This window comes from Mandrillus leucophaeus, unplaced genomic scaffold, assembly GCF_000951045.1.
Source record: "Mandrillus leucophaeus isolate KB7577 unplaced genomic scaffold, Mleu.le_1.0 Scaffold250, whole genome shotgun sequence".
Taxonomy (NCBI): Eukaryota; Metazoa; Chordata; class Mammalia; order Primates; family Cercopithecidae; genus Mandrillus; species Mandrillus leucophaeus.
Genome location: NW_012102588.1, coordinates 3,304,731 through 3,331,376, shown reverse-complemented (window position 1 = coordinate 3,331,376; position 26,646 = coordinate 3,304,731). Strand labels below are relative to the sequence as shown.

The 26,646-nt window shown below is 35.3% G+C and overlaps 1 protein-coding gene across 1 annotated transcript in view; it reads right to left on the bottom strand.

The window, feature by feature from the left end:
- Positions 1 to 26,646, bottom strand: part of LOC105542120 (regulating synaptic membrane exocytosis protein 2-like) — a 244,119-nt gene that overhangs the window by 56,034 nt on the left and 161,439 nt on the right. The window contains exons 2-3 of the mRNA XM_011983506.1: positions 23,395 to 23,605; positions 4,507 to 4,518 (exon numbers count right to left, since the gene is read on the bottom strand). Coding sequence (XP_011838896.1) covers positions 4,507 to 4,518; positions 23,395 to 23,605 — 223 coding nt within the window. The remainder of the gene's footprint in view (positions 1 to 4,506; positions 4,519 to 23,394; positions 23,606 to 26,646) is intronic.

Sequence of the window (26,646 nt, the reverse complement as noted above, 5' to 3'; positions counted from 1 at the left end):
AAAGATTCATAATGTATAATATATTAAAACAAATAGTCAGTAGCCTCTCTCTGCCTTTTAAATTACTCAAAACTCTTCTAGCCTTCTAGATTCATTTTGTCCCATATTCTTATTGAATAGTATGCTGTCTGAATAATACAGTCCAAAATACTTCTATGTTGCTGATAAAAATACTCTGGATGTTTGTCTAATTTCCTGGTTAAACAAGGTAAGAATGCTGGTCTTTGTCAGGTTTACAATATAATAGGTCTAATGGTAGCAGTAATACATAAACTTGTGATTTTTTTATAAGTTTGCTATGACAGACTGTTATATTCAGTTTCTAGACCAATGTTGTTAAGGTGATTTACATGTTACTGTATTAATAAATAGAAGTGCAAATGCAAATAAATTAATCTACCAGTGTTAAGTCAGTATTTACTGGAATGAAGCTCCAGCTCCACACAGCCATTGCCCAGATGAAATGGAATAATCAAAAATGATGTAATTTGAAAAATACTTTTAAGTATATGCTAAATTGCATATACTTTATTTAGCGTAAGTATATGCTAAATTGCAACTCTATATGAGAACAATGAGCAGCTAGAAGAATACATACGTTATGAAGGCCTATGTGCTTAAATTATGAAGATATAATGTGCTTAATCAGAAAGGGATTACATTGAAAACACAGAGCCCCTTCCTCTGAATATCGTAGCTGCAGCTGCAAACCAAGAGATAACTTGTATGCTTCTGAAATGTGAGAATTACTGCAAGCCATATATCACCCTTCCACACCCTTCATTTCAATAATCGTGATCATTAGTAACATTATTCTTGTACAATAAAAGTTAACAACCTGTTAATAACAAGTGACACTTTTATGTAGTGTTGTCTCAAGAGATACCAATATCCTAAGAAAACTAATACCTGTTGTAAAAAGAGAAAAAGGAATAATTTAACACCCACATTAAAGTTGTCTTTCTATAAACAGATTATATGCCTCTAGACAGTGAAACGGGCTTAATTTTGTTCCAAAACTTTAATTTCATGTGGTTCTCACTAGACATGCCAAGGTCAGTATTTAGTAATAGATGAACAGTTAGATACATGTTCTGGCCTGTGAGAAAATAATTTACCATAGAGCGTAAGTTTACTTATTTGCTCTATGCATCCTAAAAGGTCTGGGAAATGTAAAATTATGTTTAAAAAATTTCAATTCTCTTTATTTTGATCCTATGCAAAATAGAATAATTCATAACTGAGGAAATATTCAATCTCTAAGACCAACATGTTCATAGTAATTTACTACTAACAGCCTAAGGCTATTTATATGTAATAAATGAGAAAATGTGTTAAATGATCCTACTTCTTAAAACATAAACATATAGATGAGTACTGGGCAATGATCATCATGCACTTCCTTTACTGCACTTCTGCATTTCTGAAGAAAATCAACTCTAGATGTTTGTATGGCTTCCCTGCTGCACACTGCATATCTTACTAGTGTTTCCATTAGGAGTATTTTTGGGTATAAGAAGCAAAAAAACATTGACTACTGGTGACAGAAACAAATTTGGGAAGGGAATATTTTTCTCACATTGGGAAAAGTATCTGATTACATCGAATCAGTGGCTCAACAATGTCATGACTAATGACTCCAGTGCTCTTGGCCCTTCCTTCATCATCACAAATGGCTGGTCAAGTCAAAACATTACTTTTGCACTAAAAGGTTGTGCCAGCTACATCTTTTTTTTAACTCATGACCTCCCAGCAGTTCTCAAATACTTTCTTATAACTCATTTGCTAGAACTGTGTCACACAGCCATTCCCAGTTACAAGGAAAGCTAAGAATAGTTTATATTCTTCCAGTGGGGACTGCAAGAGGGAAGGAAGTTAAAAATGTCTGTTGGAGGAGGGGCGCAGTCGCTCACGCCTATAATCCCAGCACTTTAGGAGGCCGAGGCATTCGAGATCAGCTGGGCCAACATGGTGAAACTCTGTCTCTACTAAAAATACACACAAAAAAAAGTACTCGGGGGAGGTGACAGGCACCTGTAATCCCAGCCACTTGGGAGGCTGAGGCAGGAGAATCGCTTGAACTCGGGAGGTGGAGGTTGCAGTGAGCTGAGATCACACCACTGCACTCCAGCCTGGGCAACAGAGTGAGTGACCCCCACCTTCCTCCCCACCACCCACACACACAAAAAAAGGTTGTTGAGCCATTGAGCATAGTCAATAACAGTCTCCTTTTTCAGCTATTCAACATTCCATACATATATTTTGCGTGTAATACGTTCTCCTTCTCCCTAAAGGAGGTAATCCCAAAGTTTCATCTAGTTATAAAATCTAATTCCAAATCCAGGATCTCTGAGGAAAAACAAATCTTACCATCATGGCCCAGTGTGCATCATTGTGAACCACTCAACTATACACTAGAAGACAAATTATACCTGTTCCCAATACACCCAATACACAATGATTGAGAAAAAACAGGGTAACTGTAATAAAAACTCTCATTCATAAATATGAACAATCATAAATATACAGCGACAACTGTCCATAGCACACAGCAACCCGTATATGAACAATAGCTTAGTTTCATTGGTTAGCCCATCTGGTTGCCCCTGATTGAGCTATCTAGATATTTTCCCTTGATGACTGTCTTTCATATCCCTTGAGTCTACCTTGGCAGAATGTCCCTTGCCCATTATCCTCCTTGGCGTTAGATACGATTGGGACTAACAAGTATACTCTTCTTAGAGTCTGTATGGCATTCACATCCACTGCTAGAACATACATCATATTGCTAGTATGAGTTCAAGAGCTTCTATATTGCCTTAGAAGTTGAAAACTCATAGAATTTGCTATCTAGACTTAGGTTTACTTTAACCATTAACCACATGTGGTTATTTAAATTAAAATTAATTAAAATTAAAGAAAATTTAAAATTCAGTTTCTCAGTCACCTAGCCACTTTTCAAGTGTTCAATAGCTATATGTGACTAGAACATACTGAACTGGATAGTGAAGATGTAAAACATTTTCATCATTGCTGAAAGTTCTATTGAACAGTGATGTATAGTATTATAAAAAGGCCTGCTGAATTTTATTTGCAATGTCCCAAATCCACACAAAATTATACTTTTATCTTGTAGTCAATCTTAAATTTAAAATATAGACTGCTAAATTATGAAATCTTATCAATGCATAAAAGTCATTTCTAAAGCTGGGTTTTATCATCATTAAGTGCCTCATTTCTGGGGCAGGTGTCAGAATTCATTACAGAAGCCACAAACAATAATTTAACCATTATGCATCCTGCATTAACTCTGTACACAAAAGTAGCACCAGATATTCTAAAGGTTATAAATTGCCTGAATTATGCTACTTGTGAGTCAGAAGATCAGGTGGGCTGGTAGATAGCTCATAGGTTTTCTAGGGAACCTGCCCCAGATCAAGGATGATGCACAGTCTGGGACATGTCTACAGAAATTGACCCATATATCTTCAAAATTGCATCTAAAATTTGGTAGGATTCCTACAGGTTTTTTTTTAAAAGGGAAAGAAAAAGAAAGAAATTGCAGTAACCTTTCTTTTACTCAGAGATTTTATTCTAAGCCCACATTCAATATTTGCCACCATCTACATCATCCCCAACTGAGTAACTAAAGACTTGGAGGGGAAGAAAAAGGCTCCAGCTGGTAAAAGAAAAAAAAAAGAAGACACTATTTAGAAACTATCAGCTGAATGATATTCTCTTTGAGTTTTATGCCAATTTGAAATGGGTAAACTTGAAAAGTCCTCAAGTTTAAGTCTGACTCATCCAAAAGAATCAGACAAAAGGATTTTTATCTGTATTTGCAGGGAGTCATCAGTCTCCATGGCAAATCCAAATTCAAATCAGACCACTAAGGGCACATACTAACAGATTATTAAAACCTAGCCTGTAGTCTAGTCGTATCCACCTGAGTATTTTTAAAGTATAAATACATCCAATATTTAACATGAAGATAATAAGATAAACATTTTACCAAATTCTAAAACATATGAGAAAAATAAAATACATGAAATACTTACAATCAACTGCCAAATACATACTTCAGAAAATTCATATTCGGTGTTATTACTTCATTATTACAACAGTTAAATCTTTATACTAAGTCAGAAAGATAAGATTTTAAAACCTTAGCAGTGCAACAATGAGTTTAGCATAACAGAAGATTATAGAAATTTTATCACAATGAGGAATGCTATGAGGTCTCCTTGAAAAGAATTCTAAAAAGGCAAGCCTCTTTAAAAATCAAATAATCAATTTTTTATCTATAATATATAAAGTGTAAATAATTTAATGTAAGTTTTTCAGTAAAAGCAGATAGCATGCTTACATATGCCATAATGTTTAGCAATGACCATGCATCATAACAAAACACTGAGAAGTATATAAATTAAATATAGCTATAAAATTAAAACTGGCAATAACAACAATAAGGAAAAACTAATATTAGACAGAAAAAAAGACTCTAACCACTTTGTCCTCCTGGAGTGAATATCCACGAAAGCAATTTAGAAAAGACAGAAAAGACAAAACAAAAAAGAAATAATTAATTCCATTCTTAAAACAAATGAGAGTTTCTACAAGTTTTTTTAGTAAAATTAAAATTCTGAAAACGTCTAAAGTACATTTTGACTGAAATCTAAAATTTTAGATTTTAAAAAATTTTAGGGGGGAAATTTTTTTCCATACATTTCATTCAATTCAAGCAAAAGCATGCTACATAAGAGAATATATTAAGATATATAAACAAAATAATTTCCATAAAAGCAATTAAATATCCAACCATTGGAAAAAAAAAGAATGCTCTTTCTACAAATAAAATCAGTTAAACACTGAGTTCAAAAGACTGAAAAATGTTTAAGAACAAAAGTTTTATATACAAAGACAATAAAAAACATAGCATCAATGTTTAATTTCATCATATACTATTAAAAGTCGATAAAATGTAATTTTACATGAATTATACATATTGCTTCTGAAGTTTATCTCTGTCCCAATTTTTTCAGAAGTCTTTTATACTTAATATTACTAAAAAGAAAACCTTTTTAAAGTCATTATTATTGATTACCACTGGTAATTTGGGGTCACTGTTTCCCAATATGATAAGTGTGGAAAAGAAAATGAGAAAATACGTATTTTGGTCAAAAGGTCATTTAAATAAACTACAAAGTAAACTCAATTGTTTCATTTCTCTTTTCTTTAACATAAAGTAATGATAACAGTGAAAGTGATAATGCAATAATAATGACTGATACAAGAACTTACAATAATTAAAAACCAAATCATGTGTTTTGAGATATCACTGTTTCTTTGAAATATGGGTGATAGCACAACATTTGTGACTCAGAAGAAAGACAATCACACAGTCCTATCTTAAAATCCCACATGTTTGGGAGCTGAACAATGAGAACACACGGACACAGGGAGGGGAACAACACACCATACACTGGGGCCTGTTGGTGGGGGGCAGGCAGTAGGGGTGGGGGACGTAAAGCCTCAAGAAAAATAGCTAATGCATGTGGGCTTAATACCTAGGTGATGGGCTGATAGGTGCAGCAAACCACCATGGCACACATTTACCCATGTAACAAACCTGCACATCCTGCACATGTATCCTGAAACTTAAAATAAAATTAAAAACAAAAACAACATCTTCTCTCACTTCAGATCTTGCACTATAGTCACTTGATAGTGCTGCCTCTATATAATGCCAGTGTCCTTGGTTGATTTTATATCTCTTTTCTCTATAATTTAATTGATCAGCTAATTATTTTAGGTCATAATTACTAGGCCTGGAAACTCCAGTGGTAACTTGAAGTATGCCCAGGAATAGTCATTAAAGATTTAATAATATAATTATGTGTTAAAATTTCTTTTAAATAGTTATTAACATTTTATCCTATTTTATTATCTAAAAAAATTGTATACCAACTACTTTTTTCTCATAATCAACCATCCTTATGGCCATCCTTACTATCTTATCACTTCTAATAATCAGTCACCCTTCCTCTCCACAAGATCAATTTATGTATTACTCCCAAATCTACCTTCTCATTATCACATATCATTGATTCTATCATTATTTTCCCCCTCTTATATTTCCTCTTGATTGTCATGGCACCATTTCAGACTACATATGACAAAATCATCTGTCAATAACTATTCTTTGTGCAATTTTCCATGATTAGTTCCCCAGTCTCCGAGGAAACTAACGTTAATTTCCCCCTCAGAATCCTTCTTCAGATAGAGTATTCCATTTTTCTGATCCCTCCCTCTATATCAGTGCTCTGTATTCTGTGTAGTCAAACTACCATCACTTGCCTCTCACTTCTTGACTACCTTCTCTAATCAACCCAAAAATATCTTTCACCCCACTACAATATTCTCTCTCAGGGCTGGTCGTCTTTTTTCCAAGAATAACAACAATTAAATTCTATCTGTATAGTTTATATTTTTAATTCATCCACAAATTTAGATTGCCATCTTCCATAAAACATTATCACAGTGCTGAGCTACAGCATAGAGCTGGACTTAAACGCAATGTTTATCCCACAATAACATGCCCATGGTAAGTACACTAGACTTATTTCTTCCATTAATTTACTGACCCATTATGTGCCAAAACATAGAAGCCTACAGCAGTCAAGGGGAATTAAACAGATCTAATCAACTAATAATAACAAACTTTTAAGAGTACTAGACTGAAGGTCTGAAGAATCCAGTGTGGCACAAAAAAGTGAGTGGTTAATTCACATGAGATATCCAAAGAAAGCATCATAAAGGAGATGATGCTTAAATCCAGAAAAATAAGTAAGTGCTCATCAAGTGGGTAAGAATTGTGGACTGGGAGTAGGATCTAGAGGGAATAAAAGAAGTATTTCAGGGAAAAGAAAAAAGAAAAAAAAGGCAGAGATAAGAGAAGTGCAAGTAGCATAATCCAGTTAAGACATCTAGAATGGAGTGAAGCTCATGCCTAGAATTAGGCGAGGAATACATCAGAGAATGGTGACTCTCTCTGGTGATGAGGAGTCACTGAATCATTTTTAAGCAGAAGGTAAAAATAATCAAATTTGCATTTTACAAATCACTACAGCAGTATTTGAAGGATGTGATTAACAGGCCAAAACTGAAGCAGAGAGACCAATTAGAAGACTGGCCTTAGTCTAGGTGACAGAAGATGAGAACCTAAAAAAGACAGCATTCGTAGTTTACATACAGAGAGAGGAAATATAAAATCAAAAAATGTTGGGAAAGGAAAGAAATCTAAGATGATTCCTACCTTTCTGGCTTAGACAAAGTGGATAGTGGGGCCAACTAAAAAGTTGAAAATTATAGGAGGTGTAGATTTGGGGGTTCTTCTAGCAATAGGAAATACATAGAAAGTCTGTTTGGACTAAGTGAGATTCAGCAGTATTCTAATATACTTACTGCAAAGAACTTAGAAACACAAGACATTAGGCCGGGCATGGTGGCTCATGCCTGCAAACCCAGCACTTTGGGAGGCCGAGGCAGGCAGATCACCTGAGGTCAGTAGTTTGAGACCAGTCTGGCCAACGTGGCGAAACCTCATCTCTACTAAAAATACAAATATTAGCTAAGCATGGTGGTCCGCGCCTGTAATCCCAGCTACTCAGGAGGCTGAAGCAGGAGAATCACTTGAACTCGGGAGGTAGAGGTTGCAATGAGCCAAGATTTCACCACTGCACTACAGCCTGGGCAAGAGTGATAATCCATCAAAAAGAAAGGAAAGGAAAGGTAAGATAAGGAAAGGAGAGGGGAGGGGAGGGGAGGGGAGGGGGAGAAAAATCCAATGTCCTATTTAATGGATTTTAACATAAAATAAGTTAAAAATAATGATTATTACTACACTTTTATTTTAACTTCAAAAAATATTCTTTCATTGTTCATTTACTTTTTGCTTATGTTTGAAATGAAAGGTTTCTGTTAGGAATCCTGAAAAGAAATTGGGTGAAGTTAACTAGGTATTCCATTTAAAATGGATAAAGGAATTCATGACCAATGTCTAACCCACCTTACATGTCTTGCCTGCTTTCCATTTCCTTTGTGCTCCTGTATCTACAGTCTGTTTTGCCATCCTACAGTTTTGGTGATATCATGAATTTTTTATATCTTAAACTGTTGTATAGTCTCCTATTATGATTACAATTCATTATAGATTCTATTATTAATCTTCCTTATATACGCTAAATGAAATCTATTTAACTTGGTACTCACCTTATCTATTGATAAGGAGCTTAACTACTGATGAGCACATGATGTACTAAGCAGTATCCTTGACACCAAGAGATTAGGAACAAGTGGATACCAAAAGCAGCTTTCAAATGTAGATGTACCAATAACCAAGCATACCTTGCCTTTGCCATATGTCCAGTGAGCTATAAGTACTTTTTCTCTAATCTAAAATAAATCTCTAAAACCATATACTCCTCATACATTTTTAAATTAACATTTAAGTTTTAAGTCAGGCATGGTGGCTCACACCTGTAATCCCAGCACTTTGGGAGGCCAAGGCAAGAGGATTGTTTGAGCCCAGGGGTTCAAAACTATTTCCTGGGCAAGGTGGCATGACCATGTCTCTATTTAAAAAAAAAAAAAAAGTTTAAAAATTAAGTGGGTGAGGTGGTGTGCACCTGTAATCTCTGCTACTCAGGAGGCTAAAGCAGGAGGATTCCTTGAGCCCATAGTTCAAGGATCCAGTGAGCTGTGATTGTGCCTCTGCACTCTAACCTGGGTAACAGAGTGAAACCACATCTCTTAAAAACAAAAAAAAAACAAAAAAAAAGAAAATTAAAGTTTAAGTGGTTAGGATGCATTTTCAGATATATTGTATATTGTACAAGTACATTTTAAAAGTGTTTTTTATATATATATATATATATTTTTCAGATGGGGTCTGGCTCTGTTGCTCAGGCTGGAGTGCAGTGGCAGATCTTGGCTTACTCCATCCGCCACCTCCCAGGCTCAAGCGATCCTCCCACCTCAGCCTGCCAAGTAGCTGGGACCACAGGCACTCACCACCACACCTGGCTAATTTTTTGTATTTTTGATAGAGATGAGATTTCACCATGTTGCCCAGCCTGATCTCAAACTCCTGAGCTCAAGTGATCCACCCCACCTTGGCCTCCGAAAGTGCTGTGATTACAGGCTTGAGCCACTGCACCTGCCCAACATATTTTCATCAAATCTCGGAACTACACATTTAGCTTATACACAGAATATATATGGAAAATGTCTACTGTATAACCCATTTGGCAAACCACTCCACACTGTTAAACCATCAAATGTGGCTTTCTATCAAAAAGAGTCCAACTTCATTTTTAAATTAAAATAGCTATTATAATGATTCACAAATGGCCATCTCACATTCAAATTCTAATTCTAAAAACAATCGAAGAGGCAATAGAATCTTGCCAAAAATCTGTTGCCTGAATTAAATAAGGCGCTGCCCCTTCTATATTTCTTATAAACCCTCTCATTGCTTTGCCTCTGAACTCTCCCTGAGGACAACACATTCTGGAATTGTCACTTTGCATGGTGCCCCAGAGATTTCTACACCCTGAGCCAATGTACTATATAAAAGCTAGATTCAGAATAGGTAAGGCTGAGGAATGTACCTTTCTTTTGAAAAATAGAACAGTTGTAAAGGTGAGTTGAAAAAGAAAGATTCACAAAAAAGAAAGTGTTCTAAGGTAGATCAGCTTTAAGAACACACTACTAAAAACTTTGCCCTTGAAGTTATTCACACCACTTACTCCCAAAAACCATTCCTTCCACATTAGCGATATACTATCTCACTTTCAAGACTGCTGTAATATATTTCAGAATATGAAGAACTTGTGAACTCACCTAGAGATTCCCAAAGAGAAACAACCCCCAAATTGGCAATGTATATTAATATATTTCAAAGAACTTGCTTAAGAATCACTTTCTAAAAATAAAATAAAAAATTTAAAAATCACTTTCCTTTATAACCATTATAAAATTATGTCATTATGCTTAAAATCTGATAATTTATGAAGTGAAAAAATTCATGTTACATTTTATGTTAAATAATACAATTATGGAAAATGTACATTATTTATTTTTTTCAAAATTAGTGATTAAGCAGGTTGTAATATATTTTTGTTACCAAAAAGCAAAAGAAACAAAAAGTTAAAGTTGCCACACTTTGACGCTTAAAATAATCCTTATTGTAAATTACTTTTAATGTCTTTCTAATATCACTATCCAATAATTACAAAGTAATTGTTTCCTTATAAAGTCATTATTTTTTCACTTGACTAAATATATGGCTTTTATTTATTAAGAGGGTATCATCTTAAAAGGAAACAAAGAGAACCAATATTTCATAAAATTTTGTTGTGTTGGTACTTCCATATGTCCTGCCCTTCATTTATTCTCTATGTCCTAAATGTACTTCAAGAGAATTAATTAAATGTTAAGGATGGCTCCACATGAAAGAGCCTCAAAATTAAAACAAAAGGTTATTTTATTGTGTTCTCTTAAAAGATCATTAAGAGAATTTTTAAATAGCTTTATAATTAAATCATAAGCTATGTAATATTTGTGTTCTCATTATTCTATTTCATAAGCTTAGTAAGACGAGCTTTCACTGAGATTAATCCTTTTGGGCTATGATAAATCAAAGAAATGTATTTAGTACCTGTTGAGAACAAAAGCCTTCTACATAAGGCAACTAAGCATGATGATCAAATTTGAAAAAAAAAATTAAATTCCATAGTCTTTTTGTTTAGAATATAGGCAAGCTTTATACATGACAAGTCTCTTGCTTGAATAAAAATGTAGAAAAACTAATGAAAGAAATCCAGGGATGTCTTCCTTGAGCTAAAATGTAGATTATATTTTATTATCTTTACAAATCCTCAGACTTAAGGAAAATATGAGATAAGTGGGGAGTATTGCCTCTGGCTCCATCCTTCTTCCATAAACCATCCCCATCAGGCTAACCCTCAACATATAAAGAGACAGAGTTGATACAGAAAGCTGCACAGAGGCAAAACCCAACAGAATTCCAGGGGTTTCTTCAAGTCTTCAGTTCAGTAATGATCAGTGAACATACATGTGAGAAAAACACTCAAAGGAATGGGGTTAAAGAAAAAAAAGAACATCTAAAAGAATTAGAAAGAAAATAGCTGTTCCTACCAGCAAGACTGGAAAAACTCATAATTCATGGGATATTGGTTAAAGACTCAGTCTTTCCTCTGTAGAGGAGAATAATTAGTGTTAAAACTGAGCATTGCTCCAAACACACCTAACAAACCCTGAAAGAATGTGTACAAGTATCAAACTGTTTCCATTTAGCTTAACTACATCTGAAAGCTCAAGAACAGTTAACACAAAAATAGCCAACATCCAACAAAGTAAAATATACACCACCTGTCATCCAACCTAAGCTACCACACATGAAAAAAGTACAAAAAAAGAAGAAAAAAAAAAAACCCACATACCGTAATGACGGTAACCAAGCAAAACTAACCTGGACTCAAGGGGGGTTAGAATCAGCAAAAGAGAATATTGAAACAATAATTATAACTGTATTCTATATGTTTTAAAAGTTACATAGAGCATAGAATATATCTTTTTAAGTCCCAAATTAAAATTCTAGTCATAGAAACTACAATGTCTGTGATTATTAAAAAATACACTGAATTCTATAAAGAGCAGATTTGACATTGTAGAAGAAAAGACAAGTAAACTTGAATGCACAATAATATAAGGAATACAAAATAAAACACAGAGCAAAAATAAAATTAAAATTAAAGGAAAGAACATAAGTGAACTGTATGACAATTTCAAGTTGCCTAATATATTGGGAACAGAAATTCTTGAAGCTGTCTAGAGAAAGGAGGGAACAGTAAAAATATTTGAAAAATAATGGCCAAAACTCCCCCAGGCCCTCAACTAACCTCAAATGAAAGAGACACAAAGAAAAACACACCAAAAAAAACATAATTTAATGCACATAACTAGTGTTAAAAAATACTTAAGCAGCAAGTGAAAAAATGCTACATTATGCACAGAAAATAAAAGATGAGAATGATATATTTCTCAATGGAAACAGTGAAAGGGAGGAGGCAAAAAAGCAGTACCTTTAAAATATTGAAAGAGAGAATGATTTAGGGAAGGCAGAGCAAGATGGTGAAAGAGAATCTCCTGTGATCATGTCCCTGGCAAGAACATCAACTTCGAACAACTATTTACACAAAAAATTAAAACATCATGTGAGAGATCACAATACCTAGTTTTAGCATAGTAACAAGAAAAGATGCATTGAAAAGGATGAAAAGAACAGCATTGTCTACACCACTCCTCACCCAACCCTAGAGAGTATAGCCAGAAGAAAGAATATGTGCTTAGAGTGGAACATTAACACCAGGCAGAATTCCACAAGTGCCCTTGGAGGGAGCATTTAGAACAAGTCCTGGAGCAGAGGAGAACCTGCCACCCCAGCAGAAAGAACCCAAACCCCGCCCCACTTCACCACAGGCTAACAAAAGTGGCCTTGAGCCGCAAATAAATTTCAGTGGCATTCAGGCCATAGCAACTGCAGTCCTTGGGTGAACCCTGACACTGCACTGCTCTCGAAGGTTGTGTACTCCAAGTGCAACCCAGCACGAAACTATCTGGTTGTATCCATTAAAGAATGCCTGCATCACTCCTCTCCCAACTTCAGGCAATACAGCGCACAGATTCCTTTCTCTTAGAGTAAACAGAGGAAACTTTTTCTTACAATTGGGTACCAGCCCAGCTACAGTAAAATAAACCACCAGGCAGGATCCCTAAGCTCCCAGTTGGCCATTGCTTCCGGATGGCCCTTCCAGGCGTACCCTAGGCCAAAAGGAAATATGTTTCCTCCGGCAGCACAAACCCAAGTCCCAGCAGGTTTCACCACCTGTTGACTACAGTGGCCTTAGCCTTACGTAAACATCAGTTGCAGTCAGGCAATAGTGGCCAGGGTCCTTGGGCAAGCCCCTGTACTATGCTGATCTGAGACGCCATGGGATTCGAATATAGCCCAGCATGGTGTCACTTGCTATGGTCACAGGGGTGCCGAGTCACCCATCCCCCAACTCCAGGCAACACAGTGCAGCGAGAGACCCTTTCACTGGGTGAAAAGGGAGAGAAGAACGCTAAAGACTTTGCCTGGGAACCTTATCTTCCCCAAGTCCATCAGGGTTGGATCGCGGGGGTTTGCAGCACACATGGGCTTGCAGTGCCCTCTAGTGCTGAAATGGCAACAGTTACCACCGGCTAAAGTAAATACTCAGTACCCTCAACAATTCTTGGAAGACCCTCTGAAGGACTGGAACAAACAAGGCCAGACTACAAAGACTAGAATAGATACTTAATTCTTCAATGCTTAGGCATCAACAAACATACACAGGCATCAAGAACATTCAGAAACATATGACCTCACCAAATTTACTAAATAAGTTCCCAGTAACCAACCGTGCAGTGATAGAGATACGTAACCTCTCAAGAAATTCAAAATAGCTATTTTGGGGATACTGAATGAACTTAAAGAAATCACAGAGAAGGAATTCAGATATTTCTCAGAAAAAAAAAGGCAGCATGGAAACTGAACCGATTAAACAACCAAACAAATCCTGGAGCTGGAAACATCAATGATTAATAAGAAATGCATTAGAATGCCTCCGTGTGGAATTGATCAAGCAGAAGAATCAGTAACTCGAAGACAGGCTATTAGAAAATTCACATATGATAAAAAAGAAAATAAATGAAAGAAATGAAGCACACTTACATGATCTAGAAAACAGGCTAAAAGGGACAAATATATGAGTCATTGGCCTTGTAGAGGAGGCTGCCAAAGAGATTGGGTAAAAAATGTATTTGAAGAAATAATAAGAGAACTTTCCAAACCTAGAGAAAGATGGAAATACAGGTACAAGGTCAAAGAATACCAAGCAGATACAACTCAAATAAGACTACTCCAAGACATATAATAATCAAACTTTTAAACATCAAGGACAAAGAAAGGATCTTAAAAGCAGCAAGAGAAAAGAAGCAAATAACATATTAAAAAACTCCAATACACCTGGCTGCAGACGTAGCAGCAGATATAGCAGCCAAGAGGAAGTGAGGTGACATATTCAAAGTGCTGGAGGAAAAACTTGCAACAGAGAACTCTGTACTCAACACAGCAATCCTTCAAACATGAAGGAGAAAAGTTTTCAAACAAAACCTGAGGGAATTCATTACCACCAGACCTATTTAACAAAAAAACGTAAAATTGAGTTAATCAATTAAATAAAAAAAAAAGAAAGAAAGAAACAATGATCAAAAAAAATCCTGTGAAGGCATAAAACTCACTGGTATAAGTAACTACACTGGCAAATTCAGACTACACTAAAACTGTAATCATCGCATATAGTATCTTTAGTATGAAGACTAAAAGTCTACCAAAAATAATAACTACAACAATCTGTTGAGAGAAAGGCATATTTAAAAGATTAAATTTGAGATAACAAAAACAAAATGGAGAAATGAAGCTGAAGTGTAGTTTTCACTTCGCTTGCTTGATTCTTTTCTTTGAAATCAAAGGGAAGCTGTCATCAGTTTAAAATAACTTTCTGTAACTATAAAATGTATTTTGTAAGCTAACAGAAACCATGAAGAAATGTCTATAATAGGTTCACTAAAAATAAAAAGGAAGGAATTAAAATATAATACCAGGAAAAAAAAAATCACTTATCCACAAAAGAAGACAGTAGGAAAGAAAGGAAGAAGGAAATTACAAAATAACCAGAAAACAAATTTTAAAATGGTAGTAAGTGATTACTGATCAATAATACCATCGAATGTAAATTGCCTAAATCCCCTACTTAAAAGACAGAGAAGCAAAATGAATTAAAAAAAAAAAAGGATTCAATTATATGTTGTCTACAAGAAACTCACTTGTTTAAAGACATACATACATGGAAAAGATATTCCATGTAAGTAGAAAACAAAACAGATCAGCAGAAGCTATTAGATTTCAAGTAAAAAGCTATAAAAATGGCATTATTTAATGATAAAGGGGTCAATTCAAGAGATATAAAAACTGTAAATCTATATGCAACCAACATCACAGAACCCAAATATATAGGGAAAATATTATCACATCTAAAGGAAGAGACAGATTGCAATACAATAATATTGGGGAACATCAGCACCCTGCTCTTAGTAATGAACACAGCATGCAGGCAGAAAAATCAACAACAAAAATATCAGAATTAAACTAAAACTCTAGACCAAATGGACCTAACTGACATTTACAAAATATTTCATCCAACTGTGACAAACTACACATTCTTTTCATTAGCACATAGAACATTCTCCAGAACAGATTATGTCTTAGGCCAGAAAACAAGTCATAATGAAATTTTTAAAGTGAAAATCATATCAGGTATCTTTTCTGACCATAAGGAACAAATTCAAAATCAGTAACAAGAGGAATGTTGAAAACTGTACATATACATGGAAATTAAACAACATGCTTGTGAATGACCAATAAGTCAATGAAGAAATTAAGAAGCAAATTAAAAACTTTCTTGGAACAAATTTAAATGGCAATGCTAAATTACCAAAACTGATGGGATACAGTAAAGCAGAGGGAAGTTTACTGCAATAAATGGCTACATCAAAAAAAGTAGAAAGACTTCAAATAAACAACCTAATAATGCATGTTAAAGAACTAGAAAAGCAAGAACAAATCAAACCCAATATTAATAAAAGAAAACATACAATAAAAAAGCAGGAATAATTAAAATCAAGGCAAAAACACAAAAGAAAAATGAAAGGAAAAGTTGGCTTTTTGAAAACATAAACAAAATTAACAAACCTCTCACTAGGTAACTAAGAAGAGACCAAAATAAATAAAGTCAGAGATAAAAAAAAAAAAGACATTAAAACTGATACTATGAAAATGCAAAGGATCATTAGAGACTACTATGAACAAATATATGCCAAAAAATTGAAAAATACACAAGAAATTGATACATTTCTTAAGATTGGATCATGATTAAATGGAAAACCTAAACAGACCAATATGAGTAAAAAGATTAAAGCCATAATGAAAAGTCTGTCCATCAAACAAAAGCCCAAGACCTCATGGAGTCACTGCTGAATTCTATCAAATATTTAAAAGAAGAATTAATACCAATCCTACTCCAAATCTGCCAACAAATTTTGAAGAGGAGAGACTACTTCCAAACTCATACTTCCAAACCTGAGAATGAAAACAGGCAAAGACACAAAAACAACAACAATGACAACCACAGGCCAGTATCTCTGAAGAACGAACATAGAAGCAAAAATCTTCAAAAACATTCTAGCAAACTGAATTGAATAAAACATTATAAAGATCAATCACCATGATCATCCCAGGAATGCAAAGATGGTTCAACATTCACAATTCAATAAATGTGACACATCACAATCATAGAAATAAAGACCAAAACCATACAGTCGTGATAGTACATTTCAATAAACGCTTTTAATAATGATTTTTAACTCTGAACACACTAGATATAAAAGAAACATGCCTGAAAATAAAAAAGGCCATATTTGACAAACCTACAGCTAGCACCATATGGAAGGGAAAAAGAATTAAAAGTCTTTCCTCTAAGATCTAGAACAAGTCTAGGATACTCACTTTCACCACTTTTATTCAATATAGTACTGAAAATTCTAGCAAAAGCAATTAGGCACCAGAAATATACAAAAGGAATTCACATTGGAAAGGAAGAAGTCAAATTAGACTTTTACACAGATAACAGAGTCTTATGTTAAAACCTTAAAGATGACACCAAAAACTCTTAGCACTCAAACAAATTCAGTAAAGTTACAGGATACAAAATCAACATACAAAAATCAGTAGCATTTCTGTACGCCAGCAGCAATCTGAAAACAAAATCAAACAAGCAATCCCATTTACAGTAGCTACAAAAATAAAATAAAATAAAATAAAATAACTAGGAATAAACTTAACTAAAGAAGAGAAAGATCTCTACCATGAAAACCATAAGACACTGATGAAATAAATTGAATACCAAAAAAAAGGAAAAGTATCCTATTATCATGGATTGAAAGAATTACTACTGTTAAAATGTTGAAACTACCAAAAGCAATCTATATATTCAATGTAATCTCTATTAAAATACCAATAACAGGCCAGGCCTGGTGGCTCATGTCTGTAATTCCAGCACTTTGGGAGTCTGAATGGGTGGATCACTTGAGGTCAGAAGTTAGAGACCAGCCTAGCCAATATGGCAAAACCCTGTCTCTACTATGAATACAAAATTTAGCTGGATGTGGTGGTGTATGCCTGTAATCCCCGCTACTCAGAAGGCTGAGGCAGGAGAATCATGTGAACTTGCGAGGTGGAGGTTGCAGTGAGCCGAGATGATGCCACTGCACTCCAGCCTGGGCAAAAGAGGAAGACTTTGTCTTAAAAACAAAACAAACAAACAAACAAAAAACAATGACAGAAGTGTGAGAGTGAAACCAGCCAGGGCAACATAGTGAGACCTCATATCTACAAAAAAAATCAAAAAATCAGCCAAGTATGGTGATGCATACTATAGTCCCAGCTACTACTCAAAAGGCCGAGGCAGGAGAATCATTTGAGCTCAGTGGATCAACAAAACAAACAAAAACACCCAGTAACATTCTTCACAAAACAGAAAAAAAAATCCTAAAACTCTAATGGAACCAAAAAGATGCTAGACAGCCAAAGCAATTCTTAGCCACAAGACAAAGGAAAAAAAAAAAAAAAACGCTGGAGTAATTACATCGCCTGACCTCAAAATATACTATAAAGCTAGAGTAACCAAAACAGCATGGTACTAGCATAAAAACAGACATAGACTCAGGGAAAAGAACAAAAAATTCAGAAATAAATCAACGCATCTACAGCTAAGTCATGTTCAACAAAGGTACCAAGTATAAACACCAGGTAAAGGACTGTCTCTTAAATAATGGTTCTGAGAAAATTAAGTATCCATATGCAGAATGAAACTAGAATTCTGTCACCATATATAAAAATCAAATCAAAATAAAGACTTAAATCTTAAGACCTGAAACTGTTTCACTACTACTATAAAAAAAAAAAAAAAAAAAAAACCACTGGTCTAGGCAAATATTTCTTGTATAAGACCTCAAAAACAGACAACAAAAGCAAATATTGACAAATGAAATTATATCAAGCTAAAAGATTATGCCTAGCAAAGGAAACAATCAACAGAGTGAAGAGATAGCCCGCAGAATGAAAGAATATATTTACAAATTACCTATCTAATAATGGATTAATAACTAGAATATACAAAAAACTCAAACAACTCAATAGCAAAATAAAAAATCATCAGATTTAAAAATGGACAAAAGATATAAATAGACATTTCTCAAAAGAATACAAATATCCAACAGGTATATGAAAAAAATGATCAACATTACTAATTATCAGAGAAATGCAAATTAAAGCCACAATGTGATATCATCTCACGCTCATTAAAATCACAATTATGAAAAAGAAAATAACAACTGTTAACAAGGATGCAGACAAAGGTGAACACTTGTATACTGTTGGTAGGAATATAAATTAGTACAGCCACTATGGAGAAGAGTATAGAGGTTCCTCGAAAAAAGCCTAAAAATAGAACCACCATATGATCCAGCACTATCAGGTCTGTACCCAAAAGAAAGGAAATAAACGTATTGAAGAGATACCTGTACTCCCCTGCTTATTGCAGCATATTCACAATAGCCAAGCTAGGAAATCACCCTAAGTGACCATCAACAGATGAAAGAATTTTAAAATGTTGTATATATACACAATGGAATATTATTCGGCCCTAAAAAAGAATAAAATCCTCTCATTTGCAGCAACACAGATGGAACTGGATGTCATTGTGTTAAGTGAAACAGGCCAGGCCCGGAAAGACAAATACCACATGTTCTCATTCATATGGGGGAGAAAAAATTGATTTCATGCAGGTAGTAAATAGAATGGTAATTACTGGAGGCTGGGAAGGGTAGGAGGAAGCGGGAATAAAGAGCGGTTGGTTAATGGGTATAAAAATATAATTAGATAGAAAACACAAGGTCAGTGCTCAGTTACAATAAGAAAGAGACTATGGTTAACAGTAATTCACTGTACATTTCAAAATTGCTGGGAGAAAAGATTTGGGATGTTCCCCAAACAATGAAATGGTCAGTGTCTGCTGTGACAGATATCCCAATTATCCAGATTTAATCATTACACATTGTACAATTGTTATCATTATCACATATACCACATTAATATGTATGACTATTAAATATTATGTATCCATAAATTTTCAATTTAAAAATACTGAAAGACAAAAACTGTCAACCAAGAATTCCACAATCAGCAAAAATATCTTTTTAAAAAATGAAGGCAAAATTTTCAGCATGAAAAAAATTGAAACCATTCATTAGCAGCAGACTTGCCCTTCAAGATATACTGAAGGAAATACTTAAGACAGACAAAATATGATACCAGATATAATTATAGATCTACAAAAACAAACAATGCCAGAAACAACTACAAGAATAAATATAGTATAAATATAGTTCTTTTCAAAAATTATTTAATATTTGAAACTCTTGGAAGATAAACTTTTTATACAAAAAGAATAACAATATATTGTGGGGTTTATAAAATGAATAAAAGTAAAATATGACACCAGTAACATAGAATCCAACATTATTGTAAGCTTCTTATAATACACATGAAATAGTGTAATATCAGTTGAAGGTTGACAACAATAATTTAAATATGTATACCACAAATCTTGAATAACTTAATAAAATAACAAAACAGTTACAGCTATTAAGCCAACAAAGGAGAAAATATGAATCATAAAAAAACTTGAGTAATCTCAAAAAAGGCTTAAAAAGGCTAAAAATGAAAAAACAAAGAACAGATGACATAAGACAAAATCAAAAAGCAAGATGATGTTATCAAATGAAACCATATCCATAATCACAGTAAATGTACATTTTATAAACATCCAATAAAAAGGAAGAGATTATCAGGTTGGATAATAAAGCAAGATCCAACTATATGCTGGCTATAAGAAAAGTACTTCAAACAAATTTTAAGTAAAATAATAGAAGAACATATACTATGCTAATACCTAAGGCAATACATATATGCAATTCCATTTCCAAATATATATCTAGATAGAGAGAGACAGAGACTTGGTCTATATATATATATATTAGACCAAGTGAATTTCAGAGCAAAGAATATTATCAAAAATAAAGAATATCACTTAATAAAAAGGGGTCTGTTAAACTAGAGGATATAACAATCCTAATGTTTATGTCCCTAAAAACAGAGCCTAAAAATACACAAAACTATAACTAATAGAACTCCAAGGAGAAACAGACAAATCTACATATTATATATTTCAAAACCCCTCTCTTAACAACTAATAGAATAGGCAGGAAATCAACAGTGAGATAGCAGACTTAAATGACTCTATCAATGAAATTGGCCTTGAATGGGCATTTTAAAATATTCTGGCCAAAAACAGAAGAATATGCATGCTTCTTAAGTGCACATAAAGCACTTACCAAAGTAAACTATATTCTGGGCCATAAAATAAGTATCAACAAATTCCAAATGATTCAAGACATATAAAGTATATTCTAAGACCACAAGAGAGGTAAATTAGAAATCATTAACAAAAAGATACCTAGGAACCACACAATATTTGAAAAATAAATAACATACTTCTAAATTATCTATAGGTAAAAGAAGAAAAGAAAAATGAGAAAGTATTTTTAACTTAATAAAATGAAGAAACAACACATGAGAATTGTGATGATGCCAGTAAAGTAGTACTTAGGGAAAATTTATAGAATGTGACTCCTAATTTAGAAAAGAAGAAAAGTATCAAGGCAATGACCTCAGCTTCTATTTTAAGAAAGTAAAAACGGTAAAATTAAACCCAAAGTAAGCAGAAAAAGACAAGACAAGAAAAGAAACAAAAAGAAAAGAAAAAAGATCAAAGATCAAAGCAGAAATCAACAACAAAGAAAAATCAATAAAACAAAAATCTGGGCCAGGCGTGGTGGCGCCCACACCTGTAGTCCCAGCACTTTGGGAAGCCAAAGTGGGAGAACTGCTTGAGGCCAGAAGCTCAAGATCAGCCTGGGCAACACAGCAAGGCCCCATCGCTACAAAAATAATTTTAAAAATTAGTAGGACATGGTGGCACACACCCATAGTCCCTGCTACTTGGGAGCCCAAAGTGACAAGATTACCTGAGCCCAGGGGGTCAAGACTGCAGTGAGCTGTGGTTGTGCCACTACAATCCAGCCTGGGCAACAGAGTAAGATCCTTTCTCTAGCCAGGTTGAGCAGGAACAAAAAAGATACAAATTACCAATATCAGGAATGAAAGAGGTAGCATCACTGCAGATTCCATAGATACTAAAAGACTAATAATGGAATACTATGAACAAGTTCATGCCAATAAATTCAACCACTTATGAGAAAGTAGACAAACTAAGATATAACAATGAAACCTTATTCAGGAAATATAACCTGAATAACCCCATATCCACTAAGAAAACAAACTTTACTTAAAAACCTTCCCAACAAATAAAATTGCATGCCCACATGCCTTCACTGGTGTAATCTACCAGTTCTACACAATCTCTTCCAAAATGTTGAAGAGGAGGAAATACTTCCCAACACATTTTTTCAGGCCAGCATTATCCCAATACCAAAACCAAAGAAAAACATTACAAGGAAGAATAATACAGACACATGCCTCATGAACATAGAAGCAAAAGTTGTAAACAAAATTTTATTAAATCAGCCAGGCACCATGGCATGTATCTGTCATCCTAGCTACTTGGGAGGCTGAGGCAGAAGGAACACTTGAGCCCAGGAGTTCAATTCCAGCCTAGGCAACATAGCAAGACACTCATCCCTAAAAAAAAAAATAATCAAATCAAATCCATTAATATATAAAACAGATAATCCATCATGACAAAACGGGGTTTATCCCAGTAATAAAAGCTGATTTAACATATAAAAATCAACCAATGTATTTCACCACATTAACAAACAAAATAAAAATATGTATGATTAATCTAAACAGATGGAGAAAAGGCACTTGGCAAAATCCAACATCTATTCCTGATCTTACAAAACCAACCAAACAACAACAAACTCAGCAAAGTAGGAATAGATGGCATCTATGAAAAGCGTACAGCTAACATTATACCTGATAGAGAAGACTAAGGGCTTTCTCCCTAAGATTAAGAACAATACAATGGAATGTCTGCTTTCATCCATTTTATTCAAAATTATATTGCAGTTTCTAGTCAATGTACCTAGTCAAGAAAAAAAAAATCATAATCAGGTAATCCAGGGGAAACAATTAGAAGTACAAAATAATGAAAAATGGGGATTAATGAAGAAAATGAAGAAATGAAATCACACAGGGGAACTAATTTCCACAATTATGTCTAAGTAATGTATGTAAAACAATAGCTTCCTATTTAAAAATTACTTAAATAAATAAGTAGGTGATAAGATTAGTAAGTAGATAATGCAAAGTCTAAAGAATTTACTGACACAAACTTTTTTTTTTGAGACGGAGTATCTGTTGCCCAGGCTGAAGTGCAGTTCTCCTGCCTCAGTCTCCTGAGTAGCTGGGACTATAGGCACACACCACCACGCCCAGCTAACTCTTGTATTTTTTAGTAGAGACGGGGTTTCACCATATTGGCCAGGCTGGTCTCAAACTCCTGACCTCGTGATCTGCCCACCTCGGCCTCCCAAAGTGCTGGGATTACAGGTTTGAGCCATGGCGCCCGGCCCAAACTTTTTTTTTTTTTTTGAGACATGGTTTCACTCTGTCACCCAGGCTGGAGTACAGTGGCACAATCATGACTTACCACAGCCTTGACCTCTCTGGCTCAGGTCATCCTCCCACCTCTGCCTCCTGAGTAGCTAGGACTATAGGAGCCTGCCACCATGCCTGGCTAATTTTTGTGTGTCTTTTTTTTTTTTTTTTTTTTTTTTGTAGAGACAGGGTTTCATGTTACCCAGGCTAGTCTAGAATTCCTGGGTTAAAGTGATCTGCCCGCCTCGGCCTACCAAAGGGCTAAGATTACAGGCATGAGCCACCATGCCTGGCCACAAGCATTTTAATATATTGTTTTTGCTAATTTCAACAAAGCATTATTTGGGTTGAATTAACATACTCTGTAACGCAAATGGATAAATACAATAAGCTTAACTAGAAGAGAATTGTAATTTTCATTTCTGTACCTTGTTTGAGCGTAATGACACTCGACCTCCACAACGAGCACAGAACTTTGTTTGGCAATATGAACAGTTATGGCCACATCCATCAGCAAACTTTGTTTTGTGGCAGATACCACAGGTTGGCGCATCACCCTTCTGTTCTTGCTGTTGCTGTGATTCTTCTCCCATCTTCTTTACCTGTTCCTTATACATTTCAAACTGCTGATGCAGTTTTCTGTAGAGAAAATAAATAAGAAAAAAATTGGTTTCCTGATGCTCTCTAAAGGAAAAATTATCACAATTTATAGACACAATTTTATAACCAAAAAATATACAAGATGAGAATAAAAAGAATGAAAATTTAATTTTCTGATGATAAATTAACACTTTTCATGGCACACTGTTTGCAAAAGTATTGCAACTAGTTCCACCTTCTTTTTTGAGACGAAGTCTCGCTCTGCTGCCCAGGCTAAAGCGCAGTGGTGCGATCTTGGCTCACTGTAACCTCTGCCTCCCCAGTTTAAGCAATTCTCCCACCTCAGCCTCCTGAATAGCTAAGACTACAGGCACACACCACCATGTCAGCTAATTTTTATACTTTTAGTAGAGATGGGGTTTCGCCACGTTGACCAGGCTGGTCTCGAACTCCTGACCTCAAGGCATTCACCTGCCTCAACCTCCTAAAGTGCTATGATTATAGGTGTGGACCACCATACCCAGTCTCCACCTTCTAATATACATATTAAATAACCAATTAATATAATACATGTTCATGGAAATATTTCTTGAGATTATATTTCTAAATTTCTATCTACCATTTGGAGTACATTTTCAATCACATGTTCTAAAATACTTACAATATTATTTTTCTACCATTTAACTTCAGAAATACAGAAAGCTAATTTGACTTACACAGTGAGGTCAAGACCTATGAACTTCAAATCACTGAGACACAGTCTTTCAATAAGAGTGATATAAAGAATCCAGAGAGAGAAAAAATACTACATAGGCGCTCCAGTCCAATGGAAGAAAATTTACATGCTATTAAAAATGAAGAATTCCTTCATTTTGGGGGCTCTTGGGTAGACTTGAAAGTGCCGAGGCAAATATAAATAAACTTTAAAAATTAGTCAATAAAAATTATCCAAACTAAAATAAAAAGAAAAATATATATAAGTGGGGAATATAAAATAACAGTGCATCCAAGAGTTAACCCAACCTACCATATGTATAATTGTTCACAGAAAAAGAATAGAAATGAAGGAAATATTTGAAGGGATTATGACCAAAAATTTTCCAAAACTAATGAAAGACACCACCAAATTAAACACAAGAACCTCAGCGAATCCCTGGAAGCACAAATGTCAAATCAAATACCAAACATAAACACATGCTCCTAGTTTGCCTTCATAGTCAAACTGCTAAAACCCAAAGATAAAGAAAAAACTTTGAAAGCGGCCAAAAAAAAATACACATTGTGTAGCGAGACCCAATGATAAGAATTAGAGAAGATTACTCTTGAGAAACCATGCAAGCTGGAAAGCTTTGGAGTCATGTCTATAAATTGAGAGAAAAAAAAAAAAAAAAAAAAAAAAAAAACCTGACAACCCAGAATCTCATACACAGTGAAATTAGGCTTTGGAAAATATAAATAAGTAAATAAAAATTATAAAAATGAATAAAATTTAAAAATAAAAACTTTTCCAGATGGACACGTATTGAAGAAATTCATTGGCAGTAGACCTTCACTGCATGGAACTTAAAGGAAGTTCTTAAAACAGAAAGAATATGATACTCCTTGGAAGTACCATATGGAAAAAGAGACCTAGAAAAAGAAATACACGCTTATATTAAAAATAAAATGTGTCTCAAAAACTTAAGAAAAATAGAAAATTAAACCCAAAGAAAGCAGAAGAAATACAAGAGATTAGAACAGAAATCAATGAAACCAAATGCTGGTTTTATGAAAAAAATCAGTGGAGACTGACATAAGCAAGTTAAAAGAATAGGACTTTCCAACATTTGTCCCTCAACAGCAACATCAACTTGAACAACTCTTCACATGTGAAAATACCTTCATGAGACCTGAGGAAACCAGGTGGGAGATTATAGCAACTGAGTGTAGCAAAAAAAATAAAAGACGCACTGAACAGGGTAAGAACAGTTTAACATTTCCTGTTCATCCCTCCCCAACCACAGAGATAAACAGAGATACTCATTGCTAAGGAGAAAAAGAGAGAACAGAACACTCAACTCTGCCTTGAACTCCAATACCAGGCAATTGTTTACTGTTTCACCAGTAAAATGCAGTGCTAGGCAGACCCCCACAGTCTCAGACGTCAGGGTTGTATACACAGATGGAGCCTCCAGGTCCACTCCCGTGCCAGAACAAATCCCACATCCCCAGGCTCCATGCCTGACCACCAGACTTGGTCTTTGGGCCTGCCCAATCTCTAGGATGACTCCAGACTTCTACAATGCCCTCAGTACCAGGCTGGCTCCCATGACCCCAGGCTTCAGGCACACCCCAGCATCAGGCCAGGCCCTGCAGCTTAATCATCAGGCTAGCACCCTCAGAACCAGCCTCCAGACAAGCCTCTGTGGATATAGGCTCCAGGCACACCTAGCACCAAACCAGCCCCCATAGCCCACGATCCAGGCTGTTTGTTATCTGCAGACCAAGCCTCCCAGCCCACCCTGGCATTAGGTGAGATCCCACAGCTCTAGGTTCCAGGCCTGTCCAGTGGACAAGGTCTACATGCAACCTCCAGGCATATTACAGAGCCAGGACAGCCCCAGCCATCCTGGACTCCTGAATACTCCCATTATTATACTGGCTCACATGGCCCCAGGTTACAAGGCATGTCCCAGCACAGCACAAGTGCCTAAAACCCTAGTCATCAAGCCAGCACACAAAGACCCAGCCTCCAGGGTGGCACCTGCAGGTACAAGGTCCAGGCCCACTCAGCACAAGACCAGCCCCCGTAGTCCTAGCCTCCAGGCTTCCTTCAGGTTTCAGACCAGCCCAGTAAAACAGAGGCCCATACCACTGCAAACATCAGCCCAACACAGCGACAGGTTAGCATCCTGGTCTAAGGCAAAGGTCAGAACCTGCAAAAACAGATTCTAGGCATACACAATGCCATGCTGGTCCCTGAGGCCCCACCTTCCAGGCCAGCCCTTGTAAAGTCACACTCCAACAGACCAACAGACCAATAGTATGGCAGTAGAACCCAGTGCCAAGACAAACCATATGGAAAGAGTGTCCAAATCCAC